Genomic DNA, 26,294 nt, shown 5'->3' on the forward strand with positions numbered 1-26,294 from the left:
TAAGTTTCCTTTATAAGGGTTTCGGACAAGGCGGTTCTAATGGTGTACTTTTGTTTTGATCTGACTTTTTTTGAGGAGTATGGGGTTTTTATATTTCTTAACATTGGACGTGATCTTTTCTTACTAGGTTGCTAGCTACCGCTGCAACCCGGATTACGGCTCTTTTCCAGTGGGCCTTGTCATTCCCAAGGGAATAATTATTGGACCTTTCAACTATGTTGACAAAATGGCTATCTCAAAATTTTGATCAGATTTCTTTAGGGGAAAAGGTTTTTTATTTTTAATTACAAAAGGCACTAGATGTTGCAATTTCCTTTAAAATGAGCTATTATACAGCTCTCTATGTATTTCCAGTGCCCAGCTAGCTGAGGAGAAAAATCAAGCGGAAAGAAAAAAATATCCCGTTTGTGGAGAATAACATGGTAAAAGTCAATTTTCTTGATTTTCAAGCCAATATATTTTCTTTGTTATTCAAGCCAAAGGGCGGTAAGTTTCCTTTATAGAGGATTCGGACAAGTCGGTTCTAATGGTGTACATTTTGTTTTGATCTGACTTTTTTTTTAGGAGTTGGGGGGTTTTATATATTTTAACATTGGACGTGATCGTCTCTTACTAGGTTGCTAGCTACCGCTGCAAACCGGATACTGCTGCAACTCAAATTATAAGAGGCAGCCTGGCCGAGTGGTCCAAGGCACTGGTGTTAGCCACCAGTCTCTTTGGAGGCGTGGGTTCAAATCTTACCGCTGGTATACGATTATGTTTGAAAGACTGCAGTGTGAAAAGACATCAAAAATGTGTTAGACAAGGCACTGGTGTTAGAAAACAGTCTCTTCGGAGGCGTGGGTTCAAATATTACCGCTGGTATACGATTATGTTTGAAAGACATAAAATGGTGACACCGAAGACAGGTTAAAAAATGATTATGAGTCGCTCAATATTGATCAAAAGAGAGTGTTTGACAAAATTCTAGACTCAGTTACCAAGCGCAATGGTGCAACATCTTTGAAGTTGATTGTATCTGGATGTGGGGAGTACAGGAAAATCTAGGGTTATCAGTGTCGTGAGAAGACTACTTTGCAACAAGTTCAAGAATGAAGATTGTCCCGTTGTAGTTATGTCACCTCCTGGTATTGCTGCAAATAGTATAAATGGTTTAACAAAACATAGTTGTTTAAGTTTAGCTATTGGTCCGGAAAACACGACAAAATACACATCTCTCTCCACTGAAAAACTTCTTACTTTGAGAAAGACACTTAAGGAGACACGACTTTTTATTATTGATGAAATGACTATGGTTTTGTCTCTTTTTTTAACCTACATTCACTTAAGACTATCAGAAATAATGGCAGTTGATTTGCCAATGGGTAATCCTAACTGCGTATTTTTGGGAGATTTTCTTCACTTAAGACTAGTACGTGGTAATCCTCCTTATATACCTCTAACACGATTAGAAGTAAAAAAGAGAATCGGATCAGTTGGTACTTTCGATTACAGTAAAGAACAAACTTCCAGCCCATAGTAACTAAAATAAGATTATAATTTAAGACTTAAACAAGTACTTCGTTTGCTTTGGTATAAAATATTACCAGTGGTAATCCGGGTTACAGCGGTAGCTAGTAACCTAGTAAGAAACGATCACGTCGAATGTTAAGAAATATATATACCCATAACTCCTAACAAAAGAGTCACATCCAAACAAATTGTACACCATTAGAATCCACCTTGTTCAAAACCCCTATATATGAAAATTGCTTTTCGTTGGCTTGATCAGCAAGGGAAATATATTGGCTTTAAAATTAAGAAAACTGGCAGGTACTACAGCTTTCTGCCCAAACGGCATTTTTTGTCCTCTTTTTTCTTTTCCACAGATAGCTTGGCACTGGAAAATCATAGAAAATTATTCAGTGGCTCATGTTAATGGACATTACTAGATCTAACGCCATTTGTAATAAAATTCTTTTTTTTTTATCTTAAATCAAATCAACTTTTCCACTAAAAACTGCATTTTTATGGCCAATCTTGATAAATTGCAGCAAAGAACAATCCAGGTTGTAGCGGTAGCTAGCCATCTAGTAAGAGACGATCACACCCCATAGTAAAAAATAAAGTATCCATTTTAACCGCCTTGTCCAAAACTTCTATATAGCAAACTTGCCATCCTTTGGCTAGAATAACAAAGAAAATATATTGGCTTGAAAATCAAGAAAATTGACTTTAACCAGGATATTCTCCACAAACGGCATTTTTTTTTCTTTCCGCTTTTTTTATCCTCAGCTAGCTGGGCACTGGAAAATTGGTTCATTTAAAGCTGAAATATTGGAAGGGTAACTATTTCCCGGGAAGTTATGATATTGGTAGACTCCAGGATAAGAATTTGAGAGAATCTTTCCAGGAACAGTTGAATGCTAAACTTGAGAGTTTAAAATTTGATAATGTGGAAGATGGTTGGAACAATTTTAGAGAAATAATTTGTGAAGTGGCTGAAGGTGTCTTAGGGAAGAAAGCTAGAACTGCAGATATTAGTAAAAACTAACTTTACTAAGAATATTAGTAAAAAAGCTTTATGTTTTATAGAAAGGAGAAAGGACTTGTACAAGAATTACTTTAGTGATGGATCATATGATAACAAAAGGAATGTAAAGAAAGTGGAGAAAGCATTAAAATATGAACCAAGGAGGTGTGAAGTAGAGGCCATGGATAATATTACCGAGGATCTGGAAGATGCAGCTAGACGGCACAATTATAAAATATTGCACTGGCATGTTAAAAAATTGAGAGGGAGTAGTCAATGCGGACTTGGCCCAGTTAAAGATAGGAATGGAGCCGCAATTAGCAATAAGGAAAAAACTAAAGAGAGATGGGCCGAACATTTTGAGAATTTGCTTAACGGAGATAGAGTTGAAGGAAGAGATGTGGAGGAAAATGAAAAAGTTTGTGATAGTTTGGATATGAAGGAAGATTTGTTTTGTGAGGAGGATTTAGCAACAGCACTAAAAGAACTAAAAAATAATAAGGCTCCAGATGCTGATAAGGTGGTATTTGAGTTTCTTAAATATGGTGGCTCTGAGGTTATAAATAAGTTACTGAAGATTATGAATATGATTTTTGAAAAAGGGGAAGTACCTAACGATTTTAGGAAAACCTTAATTAAGCCACTTTATAAGAAAGGTGATAAAAGTGAGTGTGGTTATTATCGAGGGATTAGTCTGGTCTCTGTAGGTAGTAAATTACTTAGTAATATGATACTTTTTAGACTGAAAGATCCCGTAGACAAAGTTTTAAGAGAAGAACAGTGCGGTTTTAGAAAAGGTCGAGGATGTTTCGACCTAATTTTCCCTCTTAGGTTAATAATTGAGAAGTGCCTGATTTTTCAAACACCTTTGGTCCTCAGTTTTATAGATTATGAGTAAGCGTTGGATTCTGTTGATAGAAGAGCTTTAGTAAAGGTTTTATCCTTGTATGGCATACCAGACCAATATATTAAAGTGATTAGAGCTATGTACGAGAATAATATTGTTGCAGTTAAGGTAGGAAATGAGGTAAGCAGCTGGTTTTGTGTTGAATCAGGAGTTAAGCAGGGTTGTGTTCTATCCCCCTTTATATGGATTATTTTGATGGACTTTGTCTTTTGGAGCACAAGAAAGGTAATGGGAGACCACGGGATCAAATGGGGAGGAAAAAGTGTTCTGGAATTAGATTACGCTGATGATTTAAGCATCCTAGATGAAAGTGTGAGTGAAATGAATGAAGTTTTAGAGGTTTTGCGACTTCAGAGTGCTAGAATAGGTTTGAAAATTAATGTTAAAAAGACTAAGTCACGAAGGCTAGTTGGGTAATGTTGGGTAACTAAGTCACTTAAAAGGTGAAGTTGGGTAATGAAAGGATTGGGTAATGGGTAATGAAAGCCTCATTTACCTTGGTAGTATTATTAGTAAAGATGTATGGAGCAGTGAAGATGTCAAAAGTAGAATAGCCAAGGCTCAGGGTGTTTTTTCCCAGTTAAAAAAGTTTGGAAAAATAGGTAGATAAGTCTGTAAACAAAGATTAGAGTATTAGAAGCTACAGTGATGACAAAGGTCAAATATGGCTTTGAAGCATGGGTGCTCCGAAAAGCGGATGAAGATTTGCTAGATATTTTCAAGAGAAATTGCTTAAGGATTGTTCTGGGTACCCGGCTGACTGACCGTATTTCAAACAATAGGCTATACGAAAAATGTGGTTCAATACCACTCTCTAGGGCTCTAATGAAAGAAAGGTTGAGGTGGCTAGGGCATGTCGTGCGGATAAACGATGACAGATTGCCAAAGATTGTTTTTTTTTAGCCAACCGTCTAGGGCTAAAGGGAAAGCAGGTCGTCCTCGTCTGGGGTGGGAGGACGTTACAAAGAAAGATTTAAAGGAAATGGAAACTTCATGGGCGTGGGTAAAAAAGGAGGCTTTGAATAGATTGGGTTGGAGGAGGAGCGTGCGTAGCTTTGTTGGCCTTAGGCGGCTTGGTGCTGCGGTGAGTTGTGAGTGGTGGTAGTGTTAATTAAAGATAAAATATTTTTTTAAAAGTTCCGTGTCGCAGTGGTAGCTAGCAACCTAATTAAAAGACGATCATTCGAAGAACATACCATTGCATATGGACTTAGTTAGCTGCTCGATTCCTTGAAAAAAAAAATCTTATTTGTCAACTGAAACTAGAATAATTCCTGAAAATTTTAAATAAAATAATTTTATTTAGCTGCAAAGTGCAAAAATATTTATGGTGTCTGAACAATAATTTCCATTTTTTAATTCAAACCAGAAAAAAACCTGAAAATTTTAAAATTAGTTTGGTTTTCCTTTTGCTTCAATTGAGTCGCTACGCCATTTTTTATGCTATTAATTTTATATCTTTTTATATCTTAGTTCCAACTTTTTTGGCTTAACCCTTAAAGTACGTATCTTTATAAGGTTGCCCTATATCTCCAATGAGAAATCGTCAATTTTTTTTTTTTTTAGTTTTCAGTTCACAATCGCTAAGGTTATTATGTAAACTGTAAAAATATTTATTATGTCTAACCAATAATACTAATTTTTTAATTCAAACTAGAACAATACCAGAGAATTTTTGAATTAGTTTTGTTTTTTGTCTCCTGGAACCAAAATTTTATTTTTTGGATTAATCGCTAAAGTTATAATGTAAACTGCAAAAATATTTATGATGTCTAACCAAAAATACTGATTTCTTAATTTAAACTACAAAAATACATTAAATTTTATGAAAAGTTTTGCTTTTTGTCTCCAGGAACCAATTTTTTTTTATTAAAAGATTTTTAACCCAATTAATCTCCTTTAAAATGAGCCATTGAAAAACTCTCTACGATGTTCCAGTGCCAAGCTATCTGTGGAAAAAGAAAGAAGAAAGAAAAAAAATTTATGCCGTTTAGGCAGAATGTTGTAGTAGCCGCCACTTTTCTTGATTTTCAAGCCTTTGGGTTTTTATATTTCTTAACATTAGACGTGATCGTCTCTTACTAGGTTGCTAGCTAACGCTGCAACCCGGATACTTATATAAGTTATTATAGGCAAGAGTTCGTTCTTTATTATAATTTAAAAATAATTTGTTTTATAACTGCAAAAAGTTTTTAACTCAATTAATTTCCTTTAAAATGAGCAATTAAACAACTCTACGATGTTCCAGTGCCAAGCTATCTGTGGAATTACTAACCTATACTATAATTAAGTGGCGTATAAAATTTAGTATAGGCAAGAGGTCGTTCTTTATTATAACGGCGATCTAAGTTCAAATTCCGGTGGGTAGTTCTTAAGAAATGTAGCTTACTTATGCTACTATTTAGGTTTCCAGCTGTAATTCTTTCTTTTCAAAATTAAATTAGTTACTATCGCCATGAGTTAGTTCTTTACCATGTCGTAACAATTTGCTTTATAATAATAATTAAGTTTGTTAATTACAAAAGGTTTCTATATGCAGCAGTTTTCTTTAAAATGAGCCATTACACAGCTCTTAATTATGACCACGAACTGTTTGATTTAATACTTAAGTTACTATGGGTTCAGTTCGTTCCTTATTGTAATATTCCAATGACCGTCTTTTAGCGGAAAATTTTAATATATTGACCTTAAATATAATAACTGTACTAGCCTATACTATAGTTAAGTGGCCTATAAAATTTAGTATAGGAAAGAGGTCGTTCTTTATTATAAACTATATAATTTAGTATAGGCAAGAGGTCGTTCTTTATTATAATAATTCCTTATATACTAATTATGACGTCACTCTATTCACGTCATAGCTCTAATATAAAACTATGATGACGTTCATTATTTATCTAGTAGGGTTTCAGACAAGGTATTTCTAATGATGTACTTTTGTTTTGATCTGACTCTATTTTTAGGAGTTTTGGGTTTTTATATTTCTTAGCATTGGACTGATCGTCTATTACTAGGTTGCTAGCTACTGCTGCAACCCAAATTCACATATATATTTATTTATGAGAGGCAGCCTGGCCGAGTGGTCCAAGGCACTGGTGTTAGCCACCAGTCTCTTCAGAGGCGTGGGTTCAATTCTTACCGCTGGTATACGATTATGTTTGAAAGACTGCAGTGTGAAAAGACATCAAAAATGCAGTTTTTGGTGGAAAAATTTATTCTCTTTTAGAAATAATTTATTTTAGTTACTATAGATTTTTAACCCAATTAATTTCCTTTAAAATGCGCTAGTTGAACAACCCTTTACGATGTTCCAGTGCCAAGCTATCTGTGGAAAATAAAAAAGAAAAAAAAAAAGAAAAAAATATCACGTTTAGGCAGAATGTTGTAGTAGCTGCCACTTTTCTTGATTTTCAAGCCAATATATTTCCCTTGCTGTTCAAGCTAAGGGACAGAAAGTTTAATATACAGGGGTTTCGGACAAGGCGGTTCTAATGGTGTACTTTTGAATTTGATCTGACTCCTTTTTTAGGAACTATGGGTTTTTATATTTCTTAACATTGGACGTGACGTCTCTTACTAGGTTGCTAGCTACCGCTGCAACCCGGATAAGGCGGTTCTAATGGTGTACTTTTTGTTCTGATCTGACTCCTTTTTTAGGAGTTAGGGGTTCTTATATTTCTTAACATTGGATGTGATCGTCTCTTACTAGGTTGCTAGCTACCGCTGCAACCCGGATTAAAAGCACTATCTTTTAAATTTAAAATTTAAAAAAGAAACTTGTTTATTTAGATCCTAGCTAAAATAATGGAGATAATATGAATGAACCATATGGTTCAGTTTCTTTGGGCTTGAGTTCGTTTTTTAACTATAAGTACAAACAGGAAAAAGCCTACGGCTTTTTCTTCTTTTAAATAGTAAGAGACGAAACTTAAACAATCAAGTAGGAAACTAAGTCTAACGTATGGAATGGTTTGTTATTTAAGGGATCGTCTTTTAATTTAATGGGCAGAATGATGTAGTAACTGCCGCTTTTCTTGATTTTCAAGCCAATACATTTCCCTTGCAATAAAAGCCAAATGACAGAAAGTTTCCTATATAGGGGTTTCCGACACGACGGTTCTAATGTTGTACTTTTTGTTTTGATCTTACTCTTTTTTGAGGAGTTATGCGTTATTATACTTCTTTGAATTGGACGTGATCGTCTCTTACTAGGCTGCTAGCTACCGCTGCAACCCGGGTAAAAACCTCAAACAATAAAGTAGCTAACTAATTTCATTGTATGCAATGGTTTGTTATTCCCATGATCGTCTCTTAATTTAATTTTTTTATTTCTTAACATTGGACGTGATCGTCTCTTACTAGGAGGATGCTAGCTACCGCTGTAACCCAGATTAACATGTAAAAAGATGTATTAAGGAATTAAATATCATGACTTATATGTAACTTATATATTATGAGTCTTCGATAGTACAGTGGTAAGTATCCCTGCCTGTCACGCGGAATACCGGGGTTCGATTCCCCGTCGGAGAGAATTTTTAATATATTAAGTTTAAAGAAATATTTCTTAAATTGAAAATTAAAAAGATACTCAGTTTAGCTACCTCCTAACCAAAACTTTAATATAAATTAGTTATAATTAATTTTCTTTAAAATGAGCCATTGAACAAGTCTCTACGATATCCCAGTGTCAAGCTATTTTTGGAAATACTAACCTATACTATAATTAAGGGGCGTATAAAATTTAGTATAGGCAAGAGGTCGTTCTTTATTATAATCTCACTGACAAAAACCATAAAACAGACATGAATTACTGTTGACATCCATGAAAAACAACAAATAAATTGACCAACACAAATAACAGTCGTCCAAGAAACATCCATAAAAGTGAGAAAATTCTTGTTTTTTCAAGTGAGAAAAATTCTGTTTTTTCATTCTCAGTGAGAAAACCATTAACCACGTGGTCATCGTGGGACCTCCTGACCCCTTTCTACTACCCTTAGTTGAAGCATGCGAATATCTCAAATGGTAGCCTCTAAAGCATGTCTCTAAAGCATGTCACAGGCTGGGATTCCACCTAAAAATCAAGCAAATTTATTGCTGCAATTCAAGGCATCCGTGAGTCCAAGTCTTGATTTATGTATTTTACTCTGACACACGTCAAACTTAAATCCAGCAATGAATAAATAAATAAAAGTAAATTGCACGCAAGTGCAGGGGCACCAATTTTCGAAAACATCGGAAAGGGTGAGAACTCCTTTTTTAATAAGAAAATAAGATATTCGAATACATTTTTTTCAAGATTTAAGAGAATTTTAGGTAGGATACTTGTATGGTATAGCCGTGACCACTCAAGTGTTCATCCATTGACACATTGTAGAACCGGTTTTTTTTTCGCTCGTTTCTTTCAGCTTAGCGTGAGACAAGATGGGAAATATATAATTTTGGCAATATATTTGCACCTAAGGGGGAAGGGGTGTTGGTAAAGTATTTGGACATTGTTAATTTATAAAACAATTCTTAATTAATAATATGTAAAATAATTGTACCTAACAAATTATGCTTGCCGACCCGTTATGCTTTACCCCCCCCCACCCCCTAATAAGCAAATATATAGCCCAAATTCGTTTCTAAAGTATTATATTTTTATCATACTTAGGTATATTTCATTTGGATTGAGCGTCAGAGAAACAGGTTCTACTTAGATGAGGAATATTAGGTCAGGGTTCAGGGGTGAATGCAGGATTTTTTTAGGGGGCGCAAAATAGGTTGATGCGATAAAAATATTTTAGGGGGGGGGGGGTGCAAAAGTTGTTTATACGAAAAAATTGCGTTATGAGAAAGTTTAATTAAATCAAACTTGAGTTAATTAATTAAATTACAATACATTAGACTACGCTAGGGGTGGCACACACACCCTCCCCCCTGGATCCGCCACTGTCAGGGTGATATCGTACAAGTACCGAATTTTTTTCTTTTTTTCTCAGTAAAAATACTAAAAACAGTAGTTTCAAATCTAGTACGGAAAATACCGATAAAATGACACTCCAGCACAAGCATTAAATTGGTACTTGTTAAGAAAGCGGTAAGTACAAGAGAAGGGAAGTTTCGTTAATCCTAATGAAATAAAACAAAATAAGATGAAAATATAATAGTTCAGAAACAAACTTGGGCTATATATTTGCACATTAGGGGATAGGGGTGGTAAAGCATAGAATATATTCAATACGTAACCTATGTTTATACAGCCTCCAAGCATTATTCTATAAAATGCCTGTCTGTTCTCGCAATACAATTCTCTTGTGCTTACCGCTTTCTAAATAAGTACCGTTAATTTATTCTGAACCTCTACAGTTCTTTGTTGTTTTTTTTGGGGGGGGGGGGGTTAATGTAATCATCTTTGGGGTCAGGCTGAAAAACCATATTATTTTTCTATAAAATTATAAGTTTGTATTTACATATGTTTGGTTACAAGATCTTCGTAGCTTTTTAGAAAATAAGGCACATTGACTATCCAACGAGCAGTCTTCAAGATTTCAGAAGTTAAATTGCGGCCACCTGTTATTGTTTTTAGTCTCGGTGGTTCTATAATGGTTTCCTCTTGCAGAAATACTTCCTCCGAGTCAAGCAAATACTTTGGAAGTCTTGGTCTTCCACGTTTCACGCATATTTTTTTTTTTAACTTTTCCCTGCCCTTTTGAACGTTAGTTAAATTAAGTCCTCTTTTAATGCGCTTTTTTCCCATAACTCAAAAAAATTTTCAATCTCTGGAATAGAACTTGCTCAATCCTTGATATATTTCGATTGGTTTTGAACAACGGCATACAGAGGATATGGCATGTTTATCCAAGTTTAGTGGTATCATGCAGAGGACACGGTGCCTGTTAATTGGAACACTTTCCCAAAAATTAAAAAACCCTTGTTCAACTTGAGGGTTCCGTAACTCCAAATCGATTGCACCGAAAAAAAAACAAAGGATAAAAAAAGCCTTTAATTGAGTAAAATCAACATAAACTGTCTGAATAAATAGTTTGCGTTAAAAATATTTACAAGCTAGTATGAAATTTATTAAAGTTGTTAATATCGTTTTCTTGAACAAAGCCAAAAGAATTCTTGTATAAAAATGCATTTAAAAAATAGAGGGAGCATAAGAAAAAAAAAGTGAACCTGACCAAATGATAGCCATTAGTCTCCCAAATCAGGTGAACCATAATTTAAGTTCTCTAAAATATCTGTTTCTTTAAACAAACAAAATTTCCTTAACATTGAAGAGATAGCCAAGCGACTTGGACTGCTTTCGCCCCTTAAGGTATTTTTTTAGCTGAAATTAAAATTATTTCTCAAATTCCATAGATAATTTTGCAGTTTACGTAATAACTTTAGCGATTCCGTTAAATTTTTCAGGAATTATTCTAGTTTCAATTGAAAAATCAGATTTTTTTTTCAAAACCCTATTTATAATTGACTTTACCGATCCTTTAAATAAAATTTTTGAATTCAGCTATATCTGATGACACTTCCATAATGAACAATATCGATCCATTTTGTGTTTCTTATATTATTCAGTTGCTATGAGCTAGTAATAACCTGGCTACAACCTACGTACATGCACATGAAAAATGTATTTTTTCGTAAAAATTGATTATATTTTAAAACTAATTTTTTTTTAATTACAAAAGGTTTTTAACTCCATCAATTTTCTTTAAAATGAGCCTTTAAACAGCTCTCTACGATGTTCCAGTGTCAAACGATCTGAGGAAAAAAAATATATATATGCAGGATGTCGTGGTTTCAGCCACTTTTCTTACACAGCTTTCTGAGGGGGAAAAAAAGAAAAAAGATGTCGTATATGCAGAATATCGTGGTTTCAGCCCCTTTTCTTGATTTTCAAGCCAATATATTTTCCTTGTTGTTCAAGGCAAAAGACTGTAAGTTTCCTATATAGGGCTTTTGGACAAGGCGGTTATAATAGTATACTTCTTGTTATGATCTGACTCTATTTTTAGGAGTTATGGGTTATTGTAGTTTTTATTAAAGGACAATATCGTCTCTTACTAGGTTGCTAGCTACCGCTGCAACCCGGATCTACGACAAAGATGCAGATGAAACTTACATAATCCGTGTTTATAGTGAACTATTTCGATCCTTTATGTAGGTTTAATATAATTTATCAATCTCTGAAGTTGCTCTTTATGTTAAAAATTTCAATTAGTATAGGCTCGAGTTCGTTCTTTATTATAAAAAGTATCGATTCTGTGGAATTACTAACCTTAACTATAATTAAGTGGCGCATAAAATTTAGTATAGGCAAAAGGTCGTTCTTTATTTATATCTTTGGACTTGAGTTCGTTTTTTAACTATAAATACAAACAGGAAAAAGCCTAGGGCTTTTTCTTCTTTTAAATAGTAAGAGACGAAACTCAAACAATCAAGTAGCTAACTAAGTCCAATGTATGGAATGGTTTGTTATTTCAGTGATTTACTAACCTATACTATAGTTAAGTGGCCTATATAATTTAGTATAGGCAAGAGGTCGTTCTTTATTATATTCTACGAAATCTACGTACGTAAAAAGCGCAAATGTTAATTGGAAATCAAAATCACTCATTTTTATCAGCAATAACTTTCGGGGGGGGGGGGGGCTCCAGAAAGCCCTGTCTGTTTTTGAGACACACGGGGAATCCCCAACGTTTTTCGAGGATCCTCAGATGTTTCAGGGAGAGTGGAAGCATTGACGGACATGCCCAACAGAACTTACAAAATCATTCGCGGGGAATTACACAAAACAGCCCAATTCCCGGAGTATGGGAAAGTTAGGTTAACTCCAGCAAAGAAAAGGGAAGAATAGCTTTTAACAATGTATGTTCAATTACTTAAACTTTTTTCTAAGCTTCATAGGAGTTTTTGTGCGAGTGGCTACACATAAAGATTGTCCCTAATATGAACCAGATTATGAATTATAACGATTTCATGTATGTTTTTACAAGCGAAGTACTTTTAAGCCATCCACTAAAAATTCCCTTTCGTACAGGGTACAAGTTAAGATTTTCATCGTTTCCCTTTTAAATTCTAGCTTAAATATGCCACCCGAAGGTAATTGGAAATTTGGCTCATTGGCTGAAAACAGGTTGGTAAAGTAATGTTTATTTGGATTGTACACAGTGGCATCAGTTTAAGAAAATTCGGGTGGTGTTGGGGTTCCAAATTGATATTTCAAAATATGGAGAGGGGGTCAATTTGTCGTTTTTTTTAATTTTTAAATGAAAACACCCTCAAAAAAGGTATTTTGAAAATTTCAGAGGGGTGAAAATACCCCCTCAATTGATGCCACTGATTGTACGCTGCCTTTTTTATGTGAGAAATCTCTCCTTTATGTGTTGAACCAATTCTCACTAAACAGTTTTTTTTAAAACTTGTTTTCATACTTGCAATTACTAAGGGTTGTGGGTCACTCCTTACTCAGCGCAAAAAAATCAAATCAGAGATGAAAGGCCTGAGATCAGGAAAGTGAGACCTTAGCAATCATGTGAAGAAAATAATGGCCATATGCTATAATATGTGCTGTTCAAAGATACTTTTTGATTACGTGATTAATTAAAAACAATGAATTAAGACAGATTTAGGAAATCTTTTGTTCAGATTATTGTCAGATGGGTTTTGCTTCCTTAAGAGTTTTTGAGAAGTTGTTACTACAAACGTTATGAACTTAAGAATTTATTTCACATTTGGCTAAGATCTTAACAATCAGGGTAATGGAAAATTTTTGAAACTTGAATATTTTGGAATTACCGAAATTGACTATGGACACAGGAAAGACAGATGACCAGCTAAACTTTTGGTACTTATTTAGAATCTGGTAAACACACGAGAAATGAAGTTTGGTTAATGCTAATTAAATAAAACAAAGTATGATAAAAATATAATAGTTCAGAAACAAATTTGGGCTATATATTTGCACATTAGGGGGTGTGGCAAAGCATAGCATATATTAAATACGTAACCTAACCTAGGTACCTTTTTTGCCCCTTTAACCCCAAAAAACCGAAGTTTAAATCTTTATCACGGAGTGAGCAATACCTCACTAGGCAGCGAAAACCTATTTTTCATATAGCATCTTCGATATTTCGATGCGGTTTTCTCGCGTGTTTACCGGATTCTAAATAAGTACCAAACTTTTCTCTACTGGAAAAAGGTCAACAGCAAAGTTTTTGCAGGTCAGAAAACGATTTCGGTGCTTAGGAGACCGTTTTTTTCATTGCTGCTGAAATTATCATCAAAGCTATATAGGATTTTAAGCTGTGGGATAATGGGAAAATGTCAAACAGAAATATACTGGAATTGTGAGTGTTGTTTATATTACCGCCTAGAACATAAGCTAAAACATTTATGAGGAAACAACAATAATTTTTTCAACAAAATCTGCTAACAGGTAATAACAAGCTATTCAATATTTTAAGCTTTTTTTTAAAAAAAAAGAAGAGAAAAACCTGCTCATCATCAAGTTTCTATTTATTGAAAAAACAAAATATAACGTCCAGTTCTCCTGCTTCCGAGTAACTCTATTAATCACAAGACTAGTAATTATAAGTCCCAAAGTCAGAATGGATTATCCCAATTATCACCATATTTGTTTTTTGGTTGCCGAGGTTCAAAGACTCCGGGAGGCGGACGCATAGCAGGGACGTCCCTTTCTTGCATAATAGGTCTCTTCAAACGCTCTTCGTATTCCTCTCTGTTTCGGCGACGCAGCTCGTCGTAGTTAACAGTCTTTTCTGGCTCTGGGTTATTTACCCCTTTGTCAAGGAACCGCGAGTCCAAATCCAATGATGGAGTGTATGTGTCTGGAAATCCTGATAAAGGACGATCACCATAGCTCTCATAATCAGGGGTTTTCTGAGGTGCGACAACACGGACTCCAAAATCCACAGGAGTATCTATGTCAGATTCGGCTGTCTTTAAACCTTTTTGACGACGCAACTGATCACCCAGCTCACTCGTAGGAGATCGAATAAATTTATCTGCACATGCTTTGGAGTAGGATGCTTTTCCAGCAATATAGCCTAGACAAGATGCAGCAAGTACTTTTGGTACAACACCAAAACGAAGGCTAGCTTGTAAAAAACCGCTCCTTATAGCATACAACGTGGCGGCACTAAAGCCAAATGCAAAAGGAACACATCTGTAGTAGAAACTTTCCGATCTACATTCTGAATAAATTTTCTGATCTTCTTTAGAAAGCTTAGGAAATTGGAATTGTGGTTGTTGAACTTGCTGTGCCATGATTAAATCGCCCCTAAAAGAAGTAAATTTTTATATCCCGTATCAAGTATCAAGAACCTAATAAAAAATTAAACTAATTTTTAAATTTTCAGGTATTTTTCTAGTCTAAATTAAAAGATTAAAACTATTGTTCAGACACCATAAATATTTTTGCAGTTTATAACTTTAGCGATTCTAAAATAAAAACGAAAATAAAATAAAAATTAATTTTTTCAATTTTTACGTCAAGTCGCTCATTAAGTCATAAACCTATTGTGTACTATTATTAGTACACAATAGGTTTTAGATATTACGTCATGTCACTTATTACGTCATATATGGTTATTAGTAGATAATCGGTAAAATATTCGTTCTTTATTAAATTTCCTTATATACTAATTATGACGTCACTCTATTCACGTCATAGCTCTAATATAAAACTATGATGACGTTCATTATTTATCTAGTAGGGTTTCAGACAAGGTATTTCTAATGATGTACTTTTGTTTTGATCTGACTCTATTTTTAGGAGTTTTGGGTTTTTATATTTCTTAGCATTGGACTGATCGTCTATTACTAGGTTGCTAGCTACTGCTGCAACCCAAATTCACATATATATTTATTTATGAGAGGCAGCCTGGCCGAGTGGTCCAAGGCACTGGTGTTAGCCACCAGTCTCTTCAGAGGCGTGGGTTCAATTCTTACCGCTGGTATACGATTATGTTTGAAAGACTGCAGTGTGAAAAGACATCAAAATGCAGTTTTTGGTGGAAAAATTTATTCTCTTTTAGAAATAATTTATTTTAGTTACTATAGATTTTTAACCCAATTAATTTCCTTTAAAATGAGCTATTGAACAACCCTCTACGATGTTCCAGTGCCAAGCTATCTCTGGATACAAAAAAAGAAAAAAAAAGAAAAAAAGAAAAAAATATCCCGTTTAGGCAGAATGTTGTAGTAGCTGCCACTTTTCTTGATTTTCAAGCCAATATATTTCCCTTGTTGTTCAAGCCAAGGGACAGAAATTTTACTATGCAGGGGTTTCGGACAAGGCGGTTCTAATGGTGTACTTTTTGTTTTGATCTGACTCTTTTTTTAAGAACTATGGGTTTTTATATTTCTTAACATTGGACGTGATCGTCTCTTACTAGGTTGCTAGCTACCGCTGCAACCCGGATGTCCTTTGATGTAACTACCATTGCAACCCGTAATATATTAAAGATTTGATTTAGTATTAGCGAGAGTTCGTTCTTTATTATAAAAAATTTTTACTTATGATGATTTCTTAAGGAACATAATTAAAAATACTTAATATAATAAAAATAATTTGTTTTAATTACAAAAGGTTTTTAACCCCATTAATTTCCTTTAAAAGGAACCATTGAACAACTCTCTACGATGTTCCAGTACCATGCTATCTGTTGAATTACTAACCTATACTACAATTAAGTGGCGTCTAAAATTTAGTATAGGCAAGAGGTGGTTCTTGATTATAAAATTTCCTTTAAAATGAGCTATTGAACAACTCTTTACGATGTTCCAGTGCCAAGCTATCTGTGGAAAAGAAGAAAGAAAAAAATATCCCGTTTGTGGAGAATAAAGTTGTTAAAGTCAATTTTCTTGATTTTCATGCCAATATATTTTCTTTGTTATTCAAGCCAAAGGGCGGTAAGTTTCCTTTATAGGGTTTTCGGACAAGGCGGTTCTAATGGTTTACTTTTTGTTTTTATCTTACTCTTTTTTTAGGAGTTAGGTGTTTTTATATTTCTTAACATTAGACATTATCGTCTCTTACTAGGTTGCTAGCTACCGCTGCAACCCGGATATCCATAACTCTGCTGTCCCCATTTAGATTCCTTTACGTAACCAAAGACTAGTTATCGCTCTTTACTATAAAACTCTTTCTAATTAATTACAAACAGGAAAAAACCTACGGCTTTTATTTCCTTGAAATAGTAAGAGACTAGCCTCAAACAATCAAGTCACTAACTAAATTAAATGTATGCAATGGGTTTTTATTCCAAGGACGTGATCGTCTCTTACTAGGTTGCTAGCTACCGCTGCAACCCGGATGATCGTCTTTTAATGGAAAATTTGAATATATTGACCTTAAATATAACTTAACTAGCCTATACTATAGTTCAGTGGCCTATAAAATATAAAAAACTGATTACAAACAGGAAAAAGCCTACGGCTTTTTCTTCTTTGAAATAGTAAGAGACGAACCTCAAACAATCAAGTAGCTAACTAATTCCAATGCATACAATTGTTCGTTATTCCAATAATCGTCTTTTAATGTAATAATTAAGTGGCGTATAAAATTTAGCATAGGGAAGAAGTCGTTCTTTATTATAACTATACAGGGGTTTCGGATAAGGCGGTTCTAATGGTGGACTTTTTGTTTGGATCTGACTCCTTTTTTAGGAGCTATGGGTTTTTATATTTCTTAACATTGGACGTGATCGTCTCTTACTAGGTTGCTAGCTACCGCTGCAACCCGGATTTAAGCTATATCCGATGAAACTTACTTAGTCCCCATTTATAATGAACTATTTCGATCCTTTATGTACATGGAAGTGATCGTCTCTTACTAGGTTAGTAGACAACATTTCTTTTGGATATTACTATGAAGCTTTGCCAAAGCATTTCTAGCCGACTTTTCAACAGCATCCGCTCTTTCAAAGAGAATTTTAATCTGTAATTTTGAATACTTTTCGTGATCCTGGTTAACATACGTAAAATGTTTCTAAACTTACGAAAATCAGCCTGCATTTTTGCCATCTTCTTGTATTTATTAATTTAATTTTTCGCTTTGTCCTTATGTGTTCTTTGGTACAACCTCGCAGAGAATTTCATTTTTTCATTATAGCTTTTGTCACCCCAGTATCTACCCATTATTCTGGTAGCAACTTTTTTCTCATATATTTTTCGGTAATCTTCATCATTGTGATAACGCTCCTTGATCTTTTGTCTAACCTGCTCAATTGTTGCTTCTCTATAAAGTTTATCATTTTGATAACGCTCCTTGATCTTTTGTTCGGCTGTCTCAATTTTTACTTCTCGATACACCTGGACGGTTGAAACCTTTGCTTTTCTTTTTTCTTATATTTGATTCGGTAATCTTCATCGTTACCATACCGTTCCTTGATCTTTTGTTTGACTGTCTCAATTTTTGCATGTCTATAATCTTCATCATTGTGATAACACATCTTGCTGTTTTGTTTTGCTCTCTCAATTATTACTTTACGATACGCCTGGTCGGTTGAATACCTTTGCTTTTTTCTTTTCGAGATACTATCTCTGTTGTTTGTGTAGTACTGTTTTTTTAACTTGCGTATAGCTTGCTTTGATCTAACCATTATCTAATTATGAATGAGAACATTTACAGTTCTGACGCTTCTTATATAGTAATTTTGTTTTGATCTGACTCCCTTTTTAGGAGCTATAGGTTTATATATTTCTTAACATTGGACGTGATCGTCTCTTACTAGGTTGCTAGCTACCGCTGCATTCCGGATTTTTAGGAGCTATGGGTTTTTATATTTCTTAACATTGGACGTGATCGTCTCTTACTAGGTTGCTAGCTACAACTGCAACCCGGATATAAGTGAGAGTTCCTCTTTTCTATTAAAATTGATTTTTGAAGCAATCACAACCATATATGAAGTAACAAGTGACGTGACGTAAAATATAACACCGATTGTGTACTAATAACCATATATGACGTATTAAGTGACGTTACGTAAATATTCAAAAAATCAAATTTTATTTTATTTTAGTTTTAGTTCAGAATCGACAAAGTTATAAACTGCAAAACATTTATGGTATCTGAGCAATAACTTTAACCTTCCAATTTAAACTGGAAAACTACCCGAAAAATATTAAATTAGTTTAATTTTTTGTTGAAATTACAAACAGGAAAAAGCCTACGGCTTTTTCTTAGTTTGAGTAGTAAGAGACGAATTTCAGAAAATAAAGCATGTAAGTAAGTCAATTATTGCACCATACTCTAGAAAATTTTACCGATGATAATACTGCCACTAAAGCTAGAACTACTACTTTTAATTAATATTTCAGTTACTATGAGCAAGCATTCGTTCTTTATTATAATTCTTTTCAAGTTACTATCTCTGTTGTTTGTGTAGTACTCTTTCTTCAACTTGCGTATAGCCTGCTTTGATCTAACCATTATTCTAATCAAGAATGAAAGAATTTTCAGTTTTGACTTTCCTTATATACTAATTATGACGTCACTCTATTCACGTCATAGCTCTAGTATAAAACTATGATGACGTTCATTATTTATCTAGTAGGGTTTCAGACAAGGTATTTCTAATGATGTACTTTTGTTTTGATCTGACTCTATTTTTAGGAGTTTTGGGTTTTTATATTTCTTAGCATTGGACTGATCGTCTATTACTAGGTTGCTAGCTACTGCTGCAACCCAAATTCACATATATATTTATTTATGAGAGGCAGCCTGGCCGAGTGGTACAAGGAACTGGTGTTAGCCACCAGTCTCTTCAGAGGCGTGGGTTCAATTCTTACCGCTGGTATACGATTATGTTTGAACGACTGCAGTGTGAAAAGACATCAAAATGCAGTTTTTGGTGGAAAAATTTATTCTCTTTTAGAAATAATTGATTTTAGTCACTATAGATTTTTAACCCAATTAATTTCCTTTAAAATGAGCTATTGAACAACCCTCTACGATGTTCCAGTGCCAAGCTATCTCTGGATACAAAAAAAGAAAAAAAAAGAAAAAAAGAAAAAAATATCCCGTTTAGGCAGAATGTTGTAGTAGCTGCCACTTTTCTTGATTTTCAAGCCAATATATTTCCCTTGCTGTTCAAGCCAAGGGACAGAAATTTTACTATGCACGGGTTTCGGACAAGGCGGTTCTAATGGTGTACTTTTTGTTTTGATCTGACTCTTTTTTTAAGAACTATGGGTTTTTATATTTCTTAACATTGGACGTGATCGTCTCTTACTAGGTTGCTAGCTACCGCTGCAACCCGGATGTAACTACACCTGGAACCACCATATAATCAGTTAGTATGGGAAAGAGATCGTTCTTTACTGTAAAAAAGAAAAAAAGAAAAAAATATCCCGTTTAGGCAGAATGTTGTAGTAACTCAAACAATTCAAACAAACTCAAACAATTAAGTAGCTAACTAAGTCCAATGTATGGAAAGGTTTGTTATTTCAGTGATCGTCTTTTAATGTAATTTCACAATAATCCAAGCCGCCAAGGTAGAAATTAACCACTTTGTCAGTTGAAAATTTTAATGCTATATTGTTTTCAAGGATATCAAAAAGAATTTGACATAATTCAATATCCGTCGGATAGAGCTTGCAGATATCAGGGTGACATTGCCAAGTAACCTGCTGCCCAATTTTTGGTTTTGAATGTTTACTCAGATTGTTATAGGTGACTTCAGCCATCATAATTTCCTTGTCAGATCTAGTTTTAGAGCATTTTTCAATAGTTGTCTCGTACTTTTCAGGACAGTTTGTTCTACTACACAGAGAATTTTTTGCCAAATATTCAGTAGAACTAAACGAACTGTTTAAAACACAGTTAGAAATGCTTTTTTCTTGAGTCGGTGTTCCAGGAATTTGTTCTAAATCATTAGTCTTACAAACACATTTACTAATAACCCTAACAGGCTCGTTTTCGCCATAATTGAAAAACATTGCTTTTCCTTCGCTGTTGATAGGTATGCTTGTATATATATTTTTATTGCTGCTACATAAACTGCAATTGCTCCTTCCAAAATTAATATACGAATTTTCTAAGAAGTACGCCTCCGTATATTCACTGTGTTGTCGAACATTTTCCATTGCATCTATAAACTGTTCCACAGTTGCCAATCCACACCTTGGAAGCTTTTCGTTAAACTGACAACATTTCTTTTGGATATTGCTATGAAGCTTTGCCAAAGCATTTCTAGCCGACTTTTCAACAGCATCCGCTCTTTCAAAGAGAATTTTAATCTGTAATTTCGAATACTTTTCGTGATCCCGATAAAAAATGCGTAAAATGTTTCTCAATTTACAAAGATCAGCCTGCATTTTTGAAATCTTCTTGTATTTCTGAATGTCATTTTTCACTTTGTCCTTATGAGTTCTTCGGTACAACCTCGCAGAGAATTTAATTTTTTCATTATAGCTTTTTTCACCCCAGTATCTACCCATTATTCTGGTAGCAACTTTTTTCTTATGTTTGTTTCGGTAATCTATATCGTTATCATACCGTTCCTTGCTCTTTTGTTTCGCTGTCTCAATTTTCCCTTCTCGATACCCCTGATCCGTAAGATACCTCTGTTTTGCTCTGTCATATTTCATTTTCTTAAATCCTGGATCACAAGACATCTTAGTAGCAATCCTTACGCGTGCTCGAGCTTTATTGCGTTCGGTGGCATTTTTATCTCTTTTAAATAAACTTTTCTGATATTTCAGGATGTTAGCTTTATTTTTTGTGTAGTAAAGTTTTCTATTAGTAGAAATTTGGATTGTTCTATTTTGATATTGTTTTTGGTTATTCTTTCTTTTTTTCCACTCGCGTGAGACCATATTTTTTCAAGGTTTAAAATTATTAAGCACACAAAATCCCGTGTCGAGTATCTAAAACCTAGCATAAAACAAAACTAATTTTAAAATTTTCAGGTATTTATCTTGTTTGAATTACAAAATTAGTATTATTGGTTAGACACCATAAATATTTTTGCAGTTTACATAATAAGTTTAGTGATTCTGGACTGAAAACTAAAATAATTGCAATTATGAGACAATAATATGGAATGTACTTTACGGGTTACAAACCAAAAAAAGTTTGTTTCCAGGATACAATAATAAATTTGAACTGAGATGAAAAAAAAATTTCTTCCAGGAGACAAAAAGCAAAACTAATTTTAGAATTTTCATGTATTTTTGTTGTTTAAATTAAAAAATTACTATTACTGATTAGGCATCATAAATATTTTTGCAGTTTACATAATAATTTTAGCGATTAAGCCAAAAAAGAAAATTTTGGTTCCAGGAGTTTCGGTTACTATTGAGACAAGTAGCTATTATTACTATAGAGTTCATTACATGGACTGTTTTATTGCTTCAAAATTCAAATATCTTTGAAAAGACTGCAGTATGAAAATACATCAAAAATGCAATTTTTTTGACAAAATTGATTCTACTTTAAAAAGTATTTTATTTTTAAATACAAAAGTGACTAGATGTTGCAATTTCCTTTAAAATGAGCTATTATACAGCTCTCTATGATTTTCCAGTGCCCAGCTAGCTGAGGAGAAAAAAAAGCGGAAAGAAAAAAATATCCTGTTTGTGGAGAATAACGTGGTAAAAGTCAATTTTCTTGATTTTCAAGCCAATATATTTTCCTTGTTATTCAAGCCAAAGAGGGCGGTAAGTTTCCTTTATAGGGGTTTCGGACAAGGCGGTTCTAATGGTGTACTTTTTGTTTTGATCTGACTCTGTTTTTAGGAGTTGGGGGGTTTTATATTTCTTGACATTGGAGGTGATCGTCTCTTACTAGGTTGCTAGCTACCGCTGCAACCCGGATCCAATGTATGGAATGGTTTGTTATTTCAGTGATCGTCTTTTAATGTAACAAATCCAGCTGGTGTCTTTTTCTTTTAATTTGTAGTTCAGCTATCAATAAAACCCTATCATTACTATATCATTAACTATAATTAAGTTGAGTATCTAATCTATTATAGGCAAGAGTTCGTTCTTTATTATAAAACTTCATTAATCAGATGTTTTAACATATCCTATATGGTCTAGAGGTTGGGATGACTCTCACCCAGTTGGCTTGAGTGCAATTTCCGTATGGAAAATTTTTACTTATGATGATTTCTTAAGGAATATAATTAAAATAATCATCTATATAAATTTCTTTTATTACTTCATATACTATGGGCTACAGTTCGTTTCTTAATGTAATAAAAATAATTTGTTTTAATTACAAAAGGTTTTTAGCCCCATTAATTTCCTTTAAAATGAACCATTGAACAACTCTCTACGATGTTCTAGTGCCAAGCTGTTTGTATAAATTTAGTATAGGCAAGAGGTCGTTCTTTATTATTATTTTTTTTGTAGTACTGTTTTTTTAACTTGCGTGTAGCTTGCTTTGATCTAGCCATTATGTATTCATGAATGAGACCATTTACAGTTTTGACGTTTCTTATATAGTAATTATGACGTCACGGCGTAATGATTACTATGGATGAGAGATCGTTCTTTACTGTAACTTTTAAATAAACTTTTCTGATATTTCAGGATGTTAGCTTTATTTTTTGTGTAGTAAAGTTTTCTATTAGTAGAAATTTGGATTGTTCTATTTTGATATTGTTTTTGGTTATTCTTTCTTTTTTTCCACTCGCGTGAGATCATATTTTTTCAAGGTTTAAAATTATTAAGCACACAAAATCCCGTGTCGAGTATCTAAAACCTAGCATAAAACAAAACTAATTTTAAAATTTTCAGGTATTTATCTTGTTTGAATTACAAAATTAGTATTATTGGTTAGACACCATAAATATTTTTGCAGTTTACATAATAAGTTTAGTGATTCTGGACTGAAAACTAAAATAATTGCAATTATGAGACAATAATATGGAGATATGTACTTTACGGGTTACAAACCAAAAAAAGCTTGGTTCCAGGATACAATAATAAATTTGAACTGAGATGAAAAAAAAATTTCTTCCAGGAGACAAAAAGCAAAACTAATTTTAGAATTTTCATGTATTTTTGTTGTTTAAATTAAAAAATTACTATTACTGATTAGGTATCATAAATATTTTTGCAGTTTATATAATAATTTTAGCGATTAAGCCAAAAAAGAATATTTTGGTTCCATGAGTTTCTGTTACTATTGAGAAAATTAGCTATTATTACTATATAGTTAATTACATGGACTGTTTTATAGCTTCAAAATTCAAATATCTTTGAAAAGACTGCAGTATGAAAATACATCAAAAATGCAATTTTTTTGACAAAATTGATTCTACTTTAAAAAGTATTTTATTTTTAAATACAAAAGTGACTAGATGTTGCAATTTCCTTTAAAATGAGCTATTATACAGCTCTCTATGATTTTCCAGTGCCCAGCTAGCTGAGCAGAAAAAAAAAGCGGAAAGAAAAAAATATCTCGTTTGTGGAGAATAACGTAGTAAAAGTCAATTTTCTTGATTTTCAAGCCAATATATTTTCTTTGTTATTCAAGCCAAAGGGCGGTAAGTTTCCTTTATAGAGGATTCGGACAAGGCGGTTCTAATGGTGTACTTTTTGTTTTGATCTGACTCTTTTTTTAGGAGTTGGGGGGTTTTATATTTCTTGACATTGGAGGTGATCGTCTCTTACTAGGTTGCTAGCTACCGCTGCAACCCGGATACCGCTGCAACCCGGATTTATATCCCGTATCAAGCATCAAGAACCTAACAAAAATTAAACTAATTTTTAAATTTTCAGGTATTTTTCTAGTCTAAATTAAAAGATTAAAACTATTGTTCAGACACCATAAACATTTTTGCAGTTTATAACTTTAGCGATTCTGAACTAAAAACGAAAATAAAATAAAAATTAATTTTTTCAATTTTTACGTCACGTTGCTCATTAAGTCATAACCCTATTGTGTACTATTATTAGTACACAATAGGTTCTAGATATTACGTCATGTCACTTATTACGTCATATATGGTTATTAGTGGATAATCGGTAAAATATTCGTTCTATATGGTTATTAGTGGATAATCGGAAAATTATTCGTTCTTTATTATAATTATACTGGAAACAAAGAAAGAGAAAAAAAATATCCCGTTTAGGCAGAATGTTGCAGTAGCTGCCACTTTTCTTGATTTTTTAGTACTGATTTTTTAACTTGCGTGCAGCTTGCTTTGATCTAACCATTATGTATTCATGAATGAGACCTTTTGCAGTTTTGACGTTTCTTATATAGTAATTATGACGTCACTGCATCAAAAATACAGTTTTTATTGAAAAAATTTATTCTCTTTTAAAAATAATTTATTTTAGTTACTATAGATTTTTAACCCAATTAATTTCCTTTAAAATGAGCTATTGAACAACCCTCTACGATGTTCCAGTGCCAAGCTATCTCTGGATACAAAAGAAAAAAAAAAGAAAAAAAGAAAAAAATACCCCGTTTGGGGAGAATAACGTGGTAAAAGTCTATTTTCTTGATTTTCAAGCCAATATATTTTCTTTGTTATTCAAGCCAAAGGGCGGTAAGTTTCCTTTATGGAGGATTTGTACAAGGCGGTTCTAATGGTGTACTTTTTGTTTTGATCTGACTCTTTTTTTTAGGAGTTACGGGGTTTTATATTTCTTGACATTGGAGGTGATCGTCTCTTACTAGGTTGCTAGCTACCGCTGCAACCCGGATTCTTTACTGTAATTTTTAGGAGCTATGGGTTTTTAAATTTCGTAATATTGGACGTGATCGTCTCTTACTAGGTTGCTAGGTACCGCTGCAACCCGGATAACTGTGGAAGAGTTTACAGATGTAATGGGAAATCTTATACATCACTGTGAATATATGGAGGCATAATTTTCCTTTACTTAGTTTCAGCTTAAATTCGATGATCGAGCCTTTATGTACTAACTACATCCAACGACTATGACGTCATTGATTAATATTGCATATAAAAAATTAAGTTTTCGTAAAAAATGATTAATTTAAAAAAAATCAAGTAAGAGTGGCACTAGATCTAGCGATTTCCTTTAAAATGAGCCATTCAACAACTCTCTACGATGTTCCAGTGCCAAGCTATCTGTGGAAGAGAAAGAAAGAAATAAAATATGCCGTTTAGGCAGAATGTTGTAGTAACCGCCACTTTTCTTGATTTTCAAGCCAATATATTCCCCTTGCTGTTCTAGCCAAATAACAGAAAGTTTACTATACAGGGGTTTGGGACAAGGCGGTTCGAATGGTGTACTTTTTGTTTTGATCTGACTTTTTTTTAGGAGTTATGGGTTTTATATTTCTTAACACTGGCCGTGATCTTCTCTTACTAGATTGCTAGCTACCGCTGCAACCTGGACATAGGACGTGATAGTCTCTTACTAGGCTACTAGCAACCGCTACAACCCGGTTAAACTACATTAGATCCTCTTGACTGACGTCGAACTTTTATGTATTGTTCTTTACTAGGCTTCAGCCATCTCTACAGCCATGATATTGATGGAAATTATGTAATCTCTATTTATGTTTCAGTTAACATGAGCTAGGTGTCGTTCTTTATTTTAATTAACATTGGACGTGATCGTCTCTTACTAGGTTGCTAGCTACCGCTGCAACCCGGACATAGGACCTGATTGTTTCTAACTAGGTGGCTAGCTTCCGCTGCAACCCTGTTAAACTACATTAGATCCTCTTGACTGACATCGATCTTTTATGTATTCCTTAATGTAATTTAACCCAATTAATTTCCTTTAAATTGAGCTATTGAACAACCCTCTACGATGTTCCAGTGCCAAGCTATCTCTGGATACAAAAAAAAGAAAAGAGAAAAAAATATCCCGTTTGGGGAGAATAACGTGGTTGAAGTCAATTTTCTTGATTTTCAAGCCAAGATATTT

General features: G+C 33.7%; 1 protein-coding gene across 1 annotated transcript; it reads right to left on the bottom strand.

Moving 5' to 3' along the window:
* Positions 1-14,012: 14,012 nt before the first annotated feature.
* Positions 14,013-14,704, bottom strand: LOC148943621 (OCIA domain-containing protein 1-like). Its single transcript, XM_089101182.1, has one exon. It carries the CDS (start codon positions 14,694-14,696, stop codon positions 14,013-14,015), a length of 684 nt encoding a protein of 227 aa, XP_088957308.1. The 5' UTR covers positions 14,697-14,704.
* Between the last annotated feature and the right edge of the window lie 11,590 nt (positions 14,705-26,294).

The sequence above is a fragment of the Artemia sp. Qi Xiang Cuo genome, chromosome 15 (genome assembly GCF_049724085.1).
Source record: "Artemia sp. Qi Xiang Cuo chromosome 15, ASM4972408v1, whole genome shotgun sequence".
Classification (NCBI taxonomy): domain Eukaryota; kingdom Metazoa; phylum Arthropoda; class Branchiopoda; order Anostraca; family Artemiidae; genus Artemia; species Artemia sp. Qi Xiang Cuo.

Excerpts from the sequence above, each read along its gene's own strand:
- LOC148943621 (XM_089101182.1), bottom strand. The coding sequence starts at position 14,696 with ATGGCACAGCAAGTTCAACAACCACAATTCCAATTTCCTAAGCTTTCT.